Raw genomic sequence first — 12,980 nt, 5'->3', positions numbered from 1 at the left:
AAAAAATATTAATCTACTGAACGGCATTAGTAATGAACAAGGGGGGGATCCTCATCTGTATGTGTTATAAGAGGAAAAACAGTGAGCGTCTTCTCTTCTTGTTTGTGATAATGATTACATGTACTCTGCATCGACAGTTTAACCTAACCTGTTACACATCTGAGTGTAAATACTGTAAATAGCAAATTCTGCTCACAGCAGACATTTTTTGTATTCACCTGCAATTGTGTTGTGCCTTAGCACGCAGAAGGGGTGTTTCACAGGATTGCACAAGGACAATGAAGGACTTAACATGTTTTTTACAGACTGACAACTGAAGAGATGAAGACTAACCTTCTGCACTAAAAACATTCCTTATTTAGGAGACATCGGTTCTAATGGCTTTGAAGTTTTTTTTAATAGAATGTAATGACCCTGGGAAACTTATGCAATATTTTTGAACCTCGATGTCTGCTCCCAACACCACTGAGTCTACAAGTCTGTAAATCAGGAAAACAAAAGTTTGTGACTTTCCTTAGATGAAGCTAAACTGCCCTTGCTTTGAAGACGACACCTGTTTAATAAAGTTGAATTTTTAAGACGACAAAATAATGTGACATTTTTATTCAAAGACAAAGAAAACATTACATTTTTCAGAAGTGACAGTTTCCATTTAAAAATAACAGCCAATATACAAAAAGAATGGTACGGTATCCACGATTGGATAAGTGGCATGACGACACACTGGCCATCAGCCTGCCACAGAGACATCACCGTAGCCACAGGTCTTCACTGTGTGTGCTGGAATCTGTCCTGAAGTGTTCCAGGGGCTCCTGGCTGCAGCTACGGCACAGCACTGGCACCTCACCCTGCTTTGCCTTTCTAGCACCTGACCTAACCCTCCCCCAAAACACTAAATATTAATACACAGAAACAAAAACACATTTTACAATTGTGAACCCGTCTTGCGGGCTCTGTTGTGCAGGCATCTTCCAGGCAACACAAAACTGAGAGTGTCAGCAGAGGGAGGGGCACAGCGGCCAGTCCTGTAAATCAACGAGAAAGTGACGTTTGACAGAAACTAGTTTTCTTAATTTTTTAAAATTGATTACCGTGCTCTACTTCCTTTACAAAAATACATTTTAAAAAGACAATGTAGAGGTATAAGAACTCGCCTACCACCGCAGAGACAAAAAGAATAAATGCAAAAAATGCATTCCCGTGATCAGAAGCAGTCAAGCAGAACACCGCTCTCACACGTAACTCATCACGATATGTCCCACAACTCAATCTGAGAACACATCTCCTAGCCTCTGCCATCCAATTCACCCAGAACGGGGGAAAAAAAAAAAACCCCGAAACGTACGGCTCCTTCGGGTTCCCCCGCGCTGCTCCCCTTTGCTCCTCAGGGCGCCCCCGCGGTCTTCTGGATCTGCTCCTTCAGGATGAGGATGCTCTGGCGCTGCTCTGGCGGCAGCATGGCGATCTGCTCCGGCGTCAGCTGCAGCACCTGCATGATCAGGGCGGCCTGGTGGCGGGACAGAGGCGGGGGGGGGGGATACGCGGTGAGTTGCCCGCGGCGTCCGGTCACCTGATACGCGCTCACCTCGCGGGGCACGAGCAAACGATGCACCGTGTAGTCAGTCAGCATGGTGTGATCGTGGGTCACTATGCCCCAGGTGACAACCTCGATGGTGGACGAGCAGGGGAAGCAGGGGCCTTTTCGCATTGGTCCCTTCCCTGTCACCTCATACAGACGTCACTCACTGACCACAAAGTGCATCTGAGTGCATTCAACAGCAGCAGTGTCCAAAACATTATGAGCGTTCTTGCTCTTAAATGGAAAGTGCACTTCATACGGTTTGTGATTTGTTTTTTTAAAGAACACCCTTCAGACGTGATGTTCTTAGTTCGGTGGACGTGTCGACATTCAGTCAACAGTCAGCCTGGTGCTGGCTTCAATTTTGGATTATAAAACAGCAATGTTATATGTTGGCAAAATTATAAGACATTCGTCATACATAGACACACGGACACACTTGCACACAAACTCAGGATGTAGCAAACATAACAGAATGCACTGCACATCACAAATAAATTTCAACGGCAGTCATTTCAATGCAGTAATCCATATATTTCATGTAATATGTAACATATTTATTTATTTACATTAAAGTGTACATTGGTATCAATTGCTTCAACACAATGAAGGCAACCACTGGCTTTGCAATTGGATTTTCTCCTTTATAATGCACTGGCTCAAGCATTGAATGCATCGCTGGTGATATTATGGATGTTGGAATGGCTCTGCCAACGAATTAATGAAATGCACTTGCAGTCTTGCAGTTCCAAGTTAAACTCAGGTTGGCATCAGGGACATGGGTAGAGAGCTTTTAGTGCTCTTCATTGGAAACCAATCTGAGCCACCACACAAACACCTGCTGAACTTGTACTTCTTGTTTTTCCTGATGTCGGGAACAGCAGTAAACTTGGCTTCAGCGCAAGTGTAAAATGCCTGAGATTGCCCAATCTGGGCAATCTCAGGCCAAATCTGGCCTGTGCCAAATCTGGATAAGTGCCAAATCTGGATAAGACCGTGCCAAATCTGGATAAGACCCATCTCAACATCCCTCCCTGCCGAGGGCTGCACCCACCTTTTCATGGTCCTGCGAGGTGACCTGACTCTGGCCCGGGCTGAAGCCTCCTCCTCCTCCTCCTCCTCCTCCTCCTCCACCTCCTCCACCCGTCTGCGGAACTCCCGAGAGGCCAGGTGCCTGCTGAGACGCACGTTCACAGAGAGGGGAGCGATTACGAGGGCACACGGTCACACGCACAGGAACACGGGGCGGCAGTGTAGCACAGTGGGTAAGGATCTGGGCTTGTAACCAAAAGGTCATAGGTTCGACTCCTGGGTTCGATACCTTGAGCAAGGTAATTAACCTGAATTGCTTCAGTATATATCCAGCTGTATAAATGTATACAATGTAAATGCTATGTAGAAGTTGTGTAAGTCGCTCTGGAACGTCTGCTAAATGCCTGTAATGTAATGAACAGCAACGGCCAATCTGGGGTCGCCGTGGAACGGTGGAGCACAAAGTTACCATGGCGTGCTGGCCTGGGCCCTGCATCCCTGTCGCCATGGGCACCCTCTGGGTGGCCACAGGACCCCTGGCATCCAGGCTGCGGGTCTCCACTGCCCTGGGGTCACGGGCACCAGGGATGGGAGCTAAAAGAGGACATGACATGCCAATCACCAATGAAAATTAGCCAGCAGAGAACACACAGACAATTCAGATAAAAAGGATGACTCATTTCCAAGCAATGTTACCCAGCAACAGTAGCCACTGAGTCAACACGCTAGTAACTGGCTGACTGAAGTGAACGTAACACTCTTTGAACCATGAGTTTGGTAACTATTGAACGACAAAGTGCTAAATTGGGGTTATCCTAAAGTTAGTGCACAGTTGAAAGATTCATCTCCTCATACCTCTGGCATCCATGGGTGGGCCTCTCTGTTCCATCATGGGCCCCCTGGGCTCTCCCATCATGCCTCTGGGCTCACCCATTGGGCCACCCCTCATATCATGGGGTCCTCGCATGTCAGGGGGGGGACCGCTCCCAACGTGGGTCATATGCATGGGGGGGCCCTGGTGTGGAGGGGCTCCCATAAAGCCGCGGCTGCACATGACATGCACACACACACACACACACACGCATCCACGCACGTATACGCACACATGCACACACACGTGCACGCACGCACACATACACACACAACAAAGACAAAGGATGAATGTTAAGAATTGATATGCAGGGCGAGTACATCCCCTTTTCAACAGTGAATCACACCCATCGAAAAGCAATCAGTCACCTTTGGCATCCAACTGTCTGTGGGAACATGTAATGCTAGTAACGTGTTTTCGGTTGCTCACCTGGGCTCCACCACCTCCCCCGTCACCGAAAGCAGAGTGCCGCCACGAGGGTCGTTGGGGCCATCTCCCAGCAGGCCCCTGGGGGCCACCACAGCGGGTCCCGGAGGAACTCCCCCACGCATGGGCGCCCGAGGGTCCGCCATGGGCACTGCGGAAAGACCCCGCCGCGCATGAGTGGCGCACGCGGCCAAACCCGCGCACAAGGACGGCAGGAAAAGCAGAGAACACGCTACACGTCACGCGGACGCACACGAGCCAAACCACGACACTCACAGGAGGAAGTGAGGAGAGACACGGCAGGAAGCAAAGGGACACGACCACATGAGAACACTAGAGATTCCGTCGCGCGAGAACAGCCGTCGCCCCCCACCTGCCGTCACAGCACTTTCACAAACATACCTTCACTGGGATCTGACGCAACAGGTTTCTGAAAGGCACATACTGTAAACGTGAAGGAAATGATCAGACTTCCTCCTTCTTCCTTCCGACCTCATGCTGACCCTACAGTCCATTAAACTTCAACTAGACTCAACAGTAATGAATATGGCTAACACTCTTCCATGACAAAGGCCCCACAGACAGTGCCCATAGCCAGCCCATAATCCTGTTTACATGAGCCTCTGCTGGCCATGAACTGGGTGTGCTAGCGATACCTTGCGGCCGATCGATAGCAGCCGGCCCTGACGGTCCTACGGGGGAGTGCTGAGGGTTCCCTGGGTCCGCAGCAGATAAAGAAAAGAGACAAGGCTCAGAAACTGCAGAGCAACACCAGGCGGGGTGTTCGCCACTTGCCATGAACCAGGGAGGACTTCACACTTGGGTTCTAATTCCGTCCCCAAAAAAATTTTAATCCCCACTTTGAGGGGAGGAGGGAGAGGTAGGAGTTTTCTGCCTCCTGCTCTCTCGTGCTCACAGAGGAAGCACAAAGAATGCTTGTTGGCAGCGAGGCATTGGCCTGAGAGAGTGGATTTGAGCTTCACGCTGCTCCCCCAGTGGTCACACAGAGAAACACAGAAAGGTGAGCAGAGAGGAGAAACGAAATGAGAGAGAAAAGTGGGGAATTGTTTTCACCTGAACCCCAAGTGTAAAGCCACAAACTGGCACGCACACATGCAAAGGAGAACAACACAACAGGGGTACACGGTCGCTGAAAGGAGACTGATACTTACCGGACTGGCTTTGACAGAAAATGGATTGCAACAGATGTTTTCACGGAGTGAAAAGACTAAATACATTTTAACTGTAATCATCACCACACGGCTTTATATCGGCATGGATATATCCCAACAACATTTCTCATCTTTTTCTCCCATGTAAGACAGAGATAAATTTGTCACACAGCTTCAAATGCAGCCAATTCAAGATTACTAAAAAAATTTTTTTAAACTAAGCCAAAAAATTCCATATGCCACACGATTCCCACACCATTAAGAAAACTATACTGATATGATCTTTTTACGCTAAAAAATGTACACACATACAAGTTGCATTTTAATTTTAAAGTGCACCAACAGAAAAACAGAAACCCCACACAAGCGGAAGAATGCCCTTGTCCTTGAGCTGGGAGCTCGCGGGTTTACCTTGGCCCCTGTCCATAGGAACAGGACCTCCCTGGGGAATACCCATCTGGGGCTGCATCCCAACTGTGGAGAGAAGGATCAGAGAAAATCAAAACGGCTGGCGGGTCCTTCCGTCTCCCGCGGGACGAGGGTCCGAGAAGAAGCAGGGGGGAGCAGAGAGCCCCTTACCTGCGGGACCCAGCGGCCCCTGTCCCGGCATGGGGCCCGTCACACCGCCCACCATCTGGGGGGGCTGCATCATCTGGGCGGCGCCGTTCACGTGCATGCCTGGCTGAACACCGGGAACACACATGGCCAATCAGACGAGCTTCACACGGCCAATCAAACGAGCTTCACACAGCCAATCAAACAAGCTTAACACCAGAGGCACAGAGGAGTGAAGCAGCATCTGTCCCTCACCTGATATGGCAGCTCTGTTAAGGGTCTTAAAAGCACATGTAGAACATGATATGACTGTCTGAAAGCTTTGTGAATACACTGGATGGCTTAGCTGGACTCATTCACCCAGCTCATGCTGAATCGCTGAAGTTAAGAGAGTGTGGGCTTGGTTAGTACTCGGACAGGAGACCTCCTAGGAAATCTAAGTTGCTGCTGGAAGTGGCGTTGTTGGGCCAGCAAGGGGACATCTTCCCTCGGGTCGAATAAACCTCAATGCCCCAGTGCAGTGACAGGGACACTGTGCTGTAGGAGATGCCTTTTTTTTTTGAATGAGACGTAAAACCGAGGTCCTGACTCACTAAAAAAAACCCAGGAGGCGGTTCCCTGTCCCCAACCTATCGCTTAATTATCCTTTGATTTAATTGGCTAAAAATTCTCTCACTCTCCGCTGATGTGTAGTGGGTGTTGTGGTGCAGAATGACTGCCGTGCATCACCCAGGAGGGTGCTACCCTACGTCACTGTGATGCACTTTGAGCATCTGGAAAAATGGTACATAAATACAATTAATTATTCATTCATTCATTCATTCATTCGAGCTACAGATCAGCCTCTTGTACTGAAATCGTGCCAGACAGGCTTCACCATTCCTGCTAACCTCTCAGAAATTAAGATTCTGAATAACAAAGGGAAGAAAGATCCTTGAGGCACTACATGTTTCCAAGAGATGAAAAAGCCTTAGATTAAACTGAAAAACAAACAAAACAACAACAAAAAACAAGCAATTAACTATGGTAATCATTGCCCTACCAATGAGGAAATTTTACATGTGTGTATGACACAGGCCATGTGTTAAGTAAGCTTAGCCTAAACCTCAGCAGAACACCAGGCAGAGGGTGAGGGGGCTGAGCTCACCATTGGCTGTGGCTGAGAGGCTGGGATGTTGGGCTGGGAGAGGGGCTGGCTGGGAACTGGAGCCACACCCGCCTGGCTGCTGGGGATCAGGGGCGGAACTGTAGTCTGACGGTGGAGCATTTTCTGAAAAACATGCAGGAGAATACGCAAATTCTGTCTAAAAAAAAAAAAAAAAAACTTTTGACAGCACAATAAGTCACACCACATGGTGCATTTCGGTGCAAACAACACCCCCCGTCACAGAAACGGTCCCAATTTTCAAATAATCAAAGACTGGTGACTCCATTAGCAGTGAATTATTTGGTGTTTGCTGAGGCAGACAGGTGCTGTATTTCATACTCCACTGTACTTGCAAATAAATTAAGTTTCTGTAATTCAGATGTGATTCTTGAATGCAATCAGTCAGGGCTGGGATCAATTCCATTTCACTCAATTCAGGAAATGACATTAAATTCATATCCCAAATTGAAAAATGCCCACAGTGTTCCATGAAATTTTTGCAATTAACCTAACTGGGGTTCAATTAATTTCTTGGACTGACCGAAGTGATGTCAATCTGAACCCTAACCCCAACCACAACGCTCGAGTTTACACCATTTCTCCTCCAGTTGGGGGGTCCCTTAACTGGGGAGACGGGGGAAACAGGCCTCACCAGAGCTATCTCGGGATCGACAATCCTCATGACCACCTGGGCCTGGAGCAGGGCGTAGGCCAGCTGGGGGTTCTGCAGCAGCATGTTCCTGGCCTCCTGGGGGCTGTTCTGCACACACAGCTGGAGGAGGGGGGGGGGGTGCAAGAAGCACATGCAAAAATCAGGGCCTGTATTCACAAAGCATGTCGAGAGCTGGAGCGCTCATCGTGGATCAGGCTTTTCATGAACATAAGCTAACCGTATCCACAACAATCTCAAGAGCATCAACTAACCCTATACCAGCACCCGTACTCCGAAGCACTTTATACACAAACATGCAAATCACCGCGTATGTGTCAATACACTGGCATGCCATTTTTCTTTCTTAGAGGCCGAGAAGCCCAAGGAGTTTGTATCGGAGCAACATTTCTTCATGCATTTTAACCTGTTGCTGAATCCCAAACTGATAGGTAGCTCCATCCTCATTTAATCACCACTGGTCCAGAATCACAACTCAACACATCACATGGTGTACTGATTTGCTGGTCACTGACCTGGGACCAGCAGGGTATTGGGCTACACATATTTCAGGTCTGCAACAGGCAGAGAAAAAGCTGGTGAACTTTCAGGCTAATTGTTCTTGGAAAAAAGGAAGATGACGGATTAATTTTAGAGTGCAGCAGCATCTCCTCTTATCTGAAAAATATTTTTTTACCTGTTGCACTTTAATGGCCAGGTGTGTGTTTGTTTATTTAACCATGAATTCCGATTAGATAAATCATCTCTTTTCAGTGGAAGACTTGGCCAAGATAGCATACCATTAGAGTTACGAAACATAACACGTTAAAACATACAGGAAGTGCAAACAATAGGCAACACGGTAATAATTCCAGTTTATAAAAAACAACTATGCTGTTCAGTTGAAGTTGTTTATCGTGGTTTTGAACTGGCCAAAAGAAACAAAGTCATTAAGGCGGAGGGGGAACTAAAGGTTATTCCATGACCAAGTTCTTAGAAAATCTTGGTTACCTGGTTACCTACCTAAGTTCTTGGGTACCCTGCCATCTAGTGGAATGAGACTGATAGCAATTGGGGGTAATGGACAGGTGACTATACAGATATGAAGGGAGTTTACACAAGGTAAATAAAAGCGTAACCGTGTTGCTGTCTGTGCAGGCTAAGTGCCATCCAGGAAACCCCATTATAAAGCGCACAGTGATGTGCATGTGATGATGAACTGGTGAATAACGAAGGAGCTGTGGCACACAGGATCGAGACAGCGACGTGTAGTGGAGGAGGCTACTTGCACATAAATAATGTCTACATAATCTAAAACACTTAAGGTAGCCTGAGCAAGTTTTTCTCGGCCTCTAAATTAAAAACAAGCCTTATTTCAATCATAAAAACCCAGCTTTAGTTTCTATTTCTTTACCAGGTTTTCAACATGCACTCTAAAAGAGAGCATGTCATCCATCTATATACCCAGGTGATACCGTTTCAACTGAATCCCCCTGAAGGGTGAATACTGACATTATCTGAAGGCCAACAGCTAGCTCTGGAGAACACTGTTCACTGGGGAACAATTTAGTTTTCTTAGCATTAAGAACTAGCTCTAGACCAAGCAGCAATGCCTGTAGCTGTTGAAAGGCACCCGCATGCTCACCAACAGCCTGACGGAGAGAGGGAGCAATTGAGTAGAGCACAATATAATAGAATGACAAGAAATCAAACTCCCGTAGATTGGCAGTCACACTGAAAGTCTCTATGGATCCCACAACCCTTTGCATGGTGTTCTTCAAAATTCAGGATGTTTTAGATGCAGGCTCAACAACCGAGTAGCAAAAATGCTGTTGGTAAAAAAATAAAATAAAAAATAAAAAACAAACAAACAAAACCTGCTGCCATTAACTGCAGTAACAGGAGAATCTGGAATTTCTGAATTCCTTCATAAAACAGAAAGCATACACATTTATAAAAAAAAACCAATCTGCTTTACAGCAAATAACCTAATATCAGCTAACCAGTTCAATGCAAACAAACCAAACCCCAGTGCCTTAGCAAGGATTTTCCATGTTCACAATATCTAGCTAATAAGCTTCCATGATGGAAGATGCCATCAAAAGTGAATATGAGCTTCCAGCAAGATTGTACTACAGTTCAATGTGTCTTTTACCCGAAGGACTATACTCACTTTCATTTGCTTCATCAATTCAAACATCTGCTCTGGAGGCAGACTGGCCACAGCACGACTTATGGACTCCGGGGCCTCCTCAGGCTGGCAGCCATCTCCATAGGGCGACTCAATGACAGGGGCACCCGTACCCAAGCCTGAAAACAAGAGACAGCAAATGTTGGGTCGGGGTGTGGGTTCAACTACTGCCACCGATTTCTTAAAGGAGGCCAATCATGTAGAGCAGTGGGTTTAGGAAACAGCTATCATAAACTACGAGTACACCCTTGTTTGAGAGGGGCACAAAGGCCAATGCTTACTCTTGAGCTCTTCCTTGTTCTTCTCGCTTGCAGCGTTGTCCACGCGAAGGGCTCTGCCACTGAACTCTCGCCCGTTCAGGTTCCGCATGGCACTAAGCGCCGTCTCCTGGTCCTGGTACTCACAGAAACCATAGCCCTTGGGCTTCCCCGTTTCTCTGTCATAGACTAACCTAGAAGGGAGGCAAATGCACCCAACACACAGAAGCAAGAATTATTACAAGTCACATATCAAGCAGCCTCTACTTAAGCCACGTGGGCAAGGTTTAATAATTTCTGTCGCGTTGTGAAAGAAACAGAAGTTCAAAAATGTCAAATTTCCTTGTAACATCCACCAGACTTCTCAAAGACTTCTCAAAGTTAATAACACTGTATAACTTACTGTACTTTTCCTTTATTTGATGTGCCATGGTAAAACACAGAGGCAGCACCATAACATCATGATTTATTCAACGTTATTATTTTGCCAAGTTCTTCGTTATTGAGCCCTAAAAGCGCTACGTAAAACCGTACCTAAAGCTGACAACCAGGCCGACTTCTGAGAAGATGTCTTTAAGCTGCTCCTCGGTCGCCTCATACGGAATATTTCCCACTAAGAAAAGAAAAAAACAGAAAGAATCGGATATCCACAGTTTGGTATAATTGAGCAAAGTCGGAACATGTGAACGAGCTAGTTACCTGGCTAGCCAACAAGCGTGTGGCTAGCCGACTTAGCAACCTAGTCATCAGCCTGACCACAAAACCCAGATGAAAACACAATAACGGTTTCACATAATTCAACGAAAGCAACAGTTAAAATAAAGGAGCAGCAAACACAACTTGGTAGCTTTTAGTAGTTTTATTATTTATAGTTCATCATGCTTGCATAAAAAAACTAGCTAATGTAAGCTGCACCAGAAGCTAATTTTAGTTAGCAAGTTTTGCTTCGTACTTACTACTAAGTCGAAATGTTGGTTAGTTTTAATCGCCGGTGACAGAGTATCTAACTACCTATTACAAGAATGTTTGTCCTCTGCGAAACTATGAAGCCCAGAAGGCGTGCTAACTTACCAAATACCGAACGAAGAGACCGATCAACTGCAGGATCCCTGCCCGCGGCAGCAACAACAGCAGCCGCTAGATTCGCCATGTTCAACAGTATCCCACGATTGTTTTAACCGGAAGTTCCTTTTGATAGTGCAAAGGGGGTGGTCATGGGAATTGTATTTTTAACGAAAGTTTGAGATCGCAGAGAATAAACTACGGCTGCTGTACCAAAACAATTTTTTAGTAGACGCTCTGATTCAGAGTGACTTAAACAAGTAGAGAATGTTCAATTCTAGTGTTGGCCTCAAGAATGCAAAAACACAGTATCAAAAAGACGATACAGTGCATAGGCCCTAATCAATAAAAAGTTAAAAGAACAAGCCAAAAATTAGAATTAAAAAAGTATTTACAAAAGTAACAATTTACTAAAATAAATACAACCACACAACAGACCTTTGGTCTGTGCTTGTAGGCTGCTATCTTCAATTCAAACCATAAATATTTGATTAGGTTCAAATCTGGAGGCTGAGATGGCTGTTGCAAATCAATCATTTTGCACTCGGAAAAACGAACCCAGTTTTAGTCCAGCTTGAATGTCTTGGTATTTTCTGGAGTTCATAAATCAATTAACCTTAACCAGCAAGCCCCTTACATCAAAGATACACCGCTATATTCCACCATAGGTATGGCATTCTTTACAACATCAGGACCCTTCATCCGATGCCAAATCCACTGCTGGTGTGCATGGCCTAACAAAGCTTAATTTTTGGTATCTTCTGACCAGAAAACGTGGTTCCAGTCGACCTTCCGGTGCCGTTCAGCAAAGTCCAGCTTTTTGTTGAATGCTCTCTTTCCTGGAACCAGCCAAAAATCTTATGAGCATGGAGGAGGGGGTCTGGTGGTAGATTTGGAGATTTTATGACCACAAGGTGTGCTTGCATCGTCTACTAGGCAGGTTTACCACTGTTCCTGTGGTTTAAACCTCTTAATATTGACCTAATAGTGAAGTGTCATCTTTAATTTAAAAATAAATTAGTTTAAACCATTATTTGACGTATGAAGATCCACAACCCTTTGTTTTGTTTTCAAATTTGTTTACCTTTTCACATGGTGAAGAATAACGTGCATTTCAGTTCACCAAAATTCTGACTGATTTGTTTTTTTATTTTCATTCCCTGAGTATCAACTGTCTGTTGCTGCCATCTACTGCAAAATGGAAAGAAGCATGTTGGACAACAGATAAACCAATTAACCAAATTTGCATACTTTAAGCTTTTGGTCGAGTGATTTATAGACCTTATGATTTCATTATTTATAACAGTTGAAGCTGTTAGAATTAACTTGCAGTTGTGGTATTGTACTTTGAAGAACAGATTAATTATAATTAATGAATCATATAAATGTATAAATGCTGTCACCAGTTTTCTGCCATACCGCTGTTCAGCATGTGATGGCACCCGGTATCTATTTATAAGTGTAGAAATGACTGTTCTATAAAAGAAACTGGAAAATAGACGTGGTTCCACTGGGGCTCGAACCCAGGACCTTCTGCGTGTAAAGCAGACGTGATAACCACTACACTATGGAACCCCATATTTACAGTTACAAAAAATAACATCATATACTTCCACAAAACCTAATTAATATCGCTCTTAATTATAAATTTAGGTGATATACGTAGCCTACCTTAAATGACTAAACTAACAAATGCTACCAAACATGATGAACCACGTATTACAATCTTGTCCGTAAACTACTGCAATGGGCCGGATAATATGCGACGATTCACGACATCCAAATTAAGCTTAGCTACTGGTTTAATGGACACACACGGTTCACTTTTTTTTAGGTAACTTGGCCTATAGCTTACTGGTTAGTAAGTAACAATATTCTGTCTACGTCGGATATCCATTCCCGTGCTATCAAGTAGCCAGAATGAAAAAGGCGCTTGTGTAGGTTACTGCAAAGTATAGTTAAGAGCTGCAGCGCAAACAGTTGGGTCGTTGCGACTTTGCACTGAAAGTATAAAAGCAACACTAAAGCCATTAACCAAT

At 45.3% G+C, this 12,980-nt stretch overlaps 1 protein-coding gene and 1 non-coding gene across 3 annotated transcripts; both read right to left on the bottom strand.

Annotated features, from left to right (window-relative positions):
• Window positions 1–588: 588 nt before the first annotated feature.
• cstf2 (cleavage stimulation factor, 3' pre-RNA, subunit 2) lies at window positions 589–11,106 on the bottom strand. Of its 2 annotated transcripts, XM_064329306.1 has the most exons (15): window positions 10,951–11,106; window positions 10,414–10,492; window positions 9,904–10,073; window positions 9,605–9,741; window positions 7,435–7,554; window positions 6,783–6,905; window positions 5,660–5,762; window positions 5,492–5,554; window positions 4,565–4,624; window positions 3,912–4,059; window positions 3,467–3,657; window positions 3,081–3,205; window positions 2,634–2,756; window positions 1,346–1,507; window positions 589–1,025 (listed from the first exon to the last, which is right to left on the bottom strand). In XM_064329306.1, exons 1-14 carry the CDS (start codon window positions 11,027–11,029, stop codon window positions 1,385–1,387), a joined length of 1,644 nt encoding a protein of 547 aa, XP_064185376.1. In that variant the 5' UTR covers window positions 11,030–11,106; the 3' UTR covers window positions 589–1,025; window positions 1,346–1,384. The 2 variants fall into 2 exon arrangements, with proteins under 2 accessions (XP_064185376.1, XP_064185377.1); XM_064329307.1 differs by lacking the exon at window positions 4,565–4,624.
• Window positions 11,107–12,443: 1,337 nt separating this feature from the next.
• On the bottom strand, window positions 12,444–12,516 carry trnav-uac (transfer RNA valine (anticodon UAC)). Its single transcript has one exon. It is a non-coding gene; the product is annotated as a tRNA-Val (tRNA).
• Window positions 12,517–12,980: the final 464 nt, after the last annotated feature.

The sequence above is a fragment of the Anguilla rostrata genome, chromosome 3 (genome assembly GCF_018555375.3).
Source record: "Anguilla rostrata isolate EN2019 chromosome 3, ASM1855537v3, whole genome shotgun sequence".
In the NCBI taxonomy this organism is placed as follows: domain Eukaryota; kingdom Metazoa; phylum Chordata; class Actinopteri; order Anguilliformes; family Anguillidae; genus Anguilla; species Anguilla rostrata.
This window is presented reverse-complemented; position numbering and strand designations above follow the sequence as displayed.

What these genes read in the sequence shown, in the direction of transcription:
- cstf2 (XM_064329306.1), bottom strand. Translation starts at nt 11,029, where the DNA reads ATGGCGAATCTAGCGGCTGCTGTTGTTGCTGCCGCGGGCAGGGATCCT. An exon ending in TCGATCCCGAGATAGCTCTG is followed by an intron (nt 6,906 to 7,434) that starts GTGAGGCCTGTT and finishes CATGTTTTTCAG; the next exon opens with AAAATGCTCCACCGTCAGAC. An exon ending in GGGGAGGTGGTGGAGCCCAG is followed by an intron (nt 3,658 to 3,911) that starts GTGAGCAACCGA and finishes TGTCATGTGCAG; the next exon opens with CCGCGGCTTTATGGGAGCCC.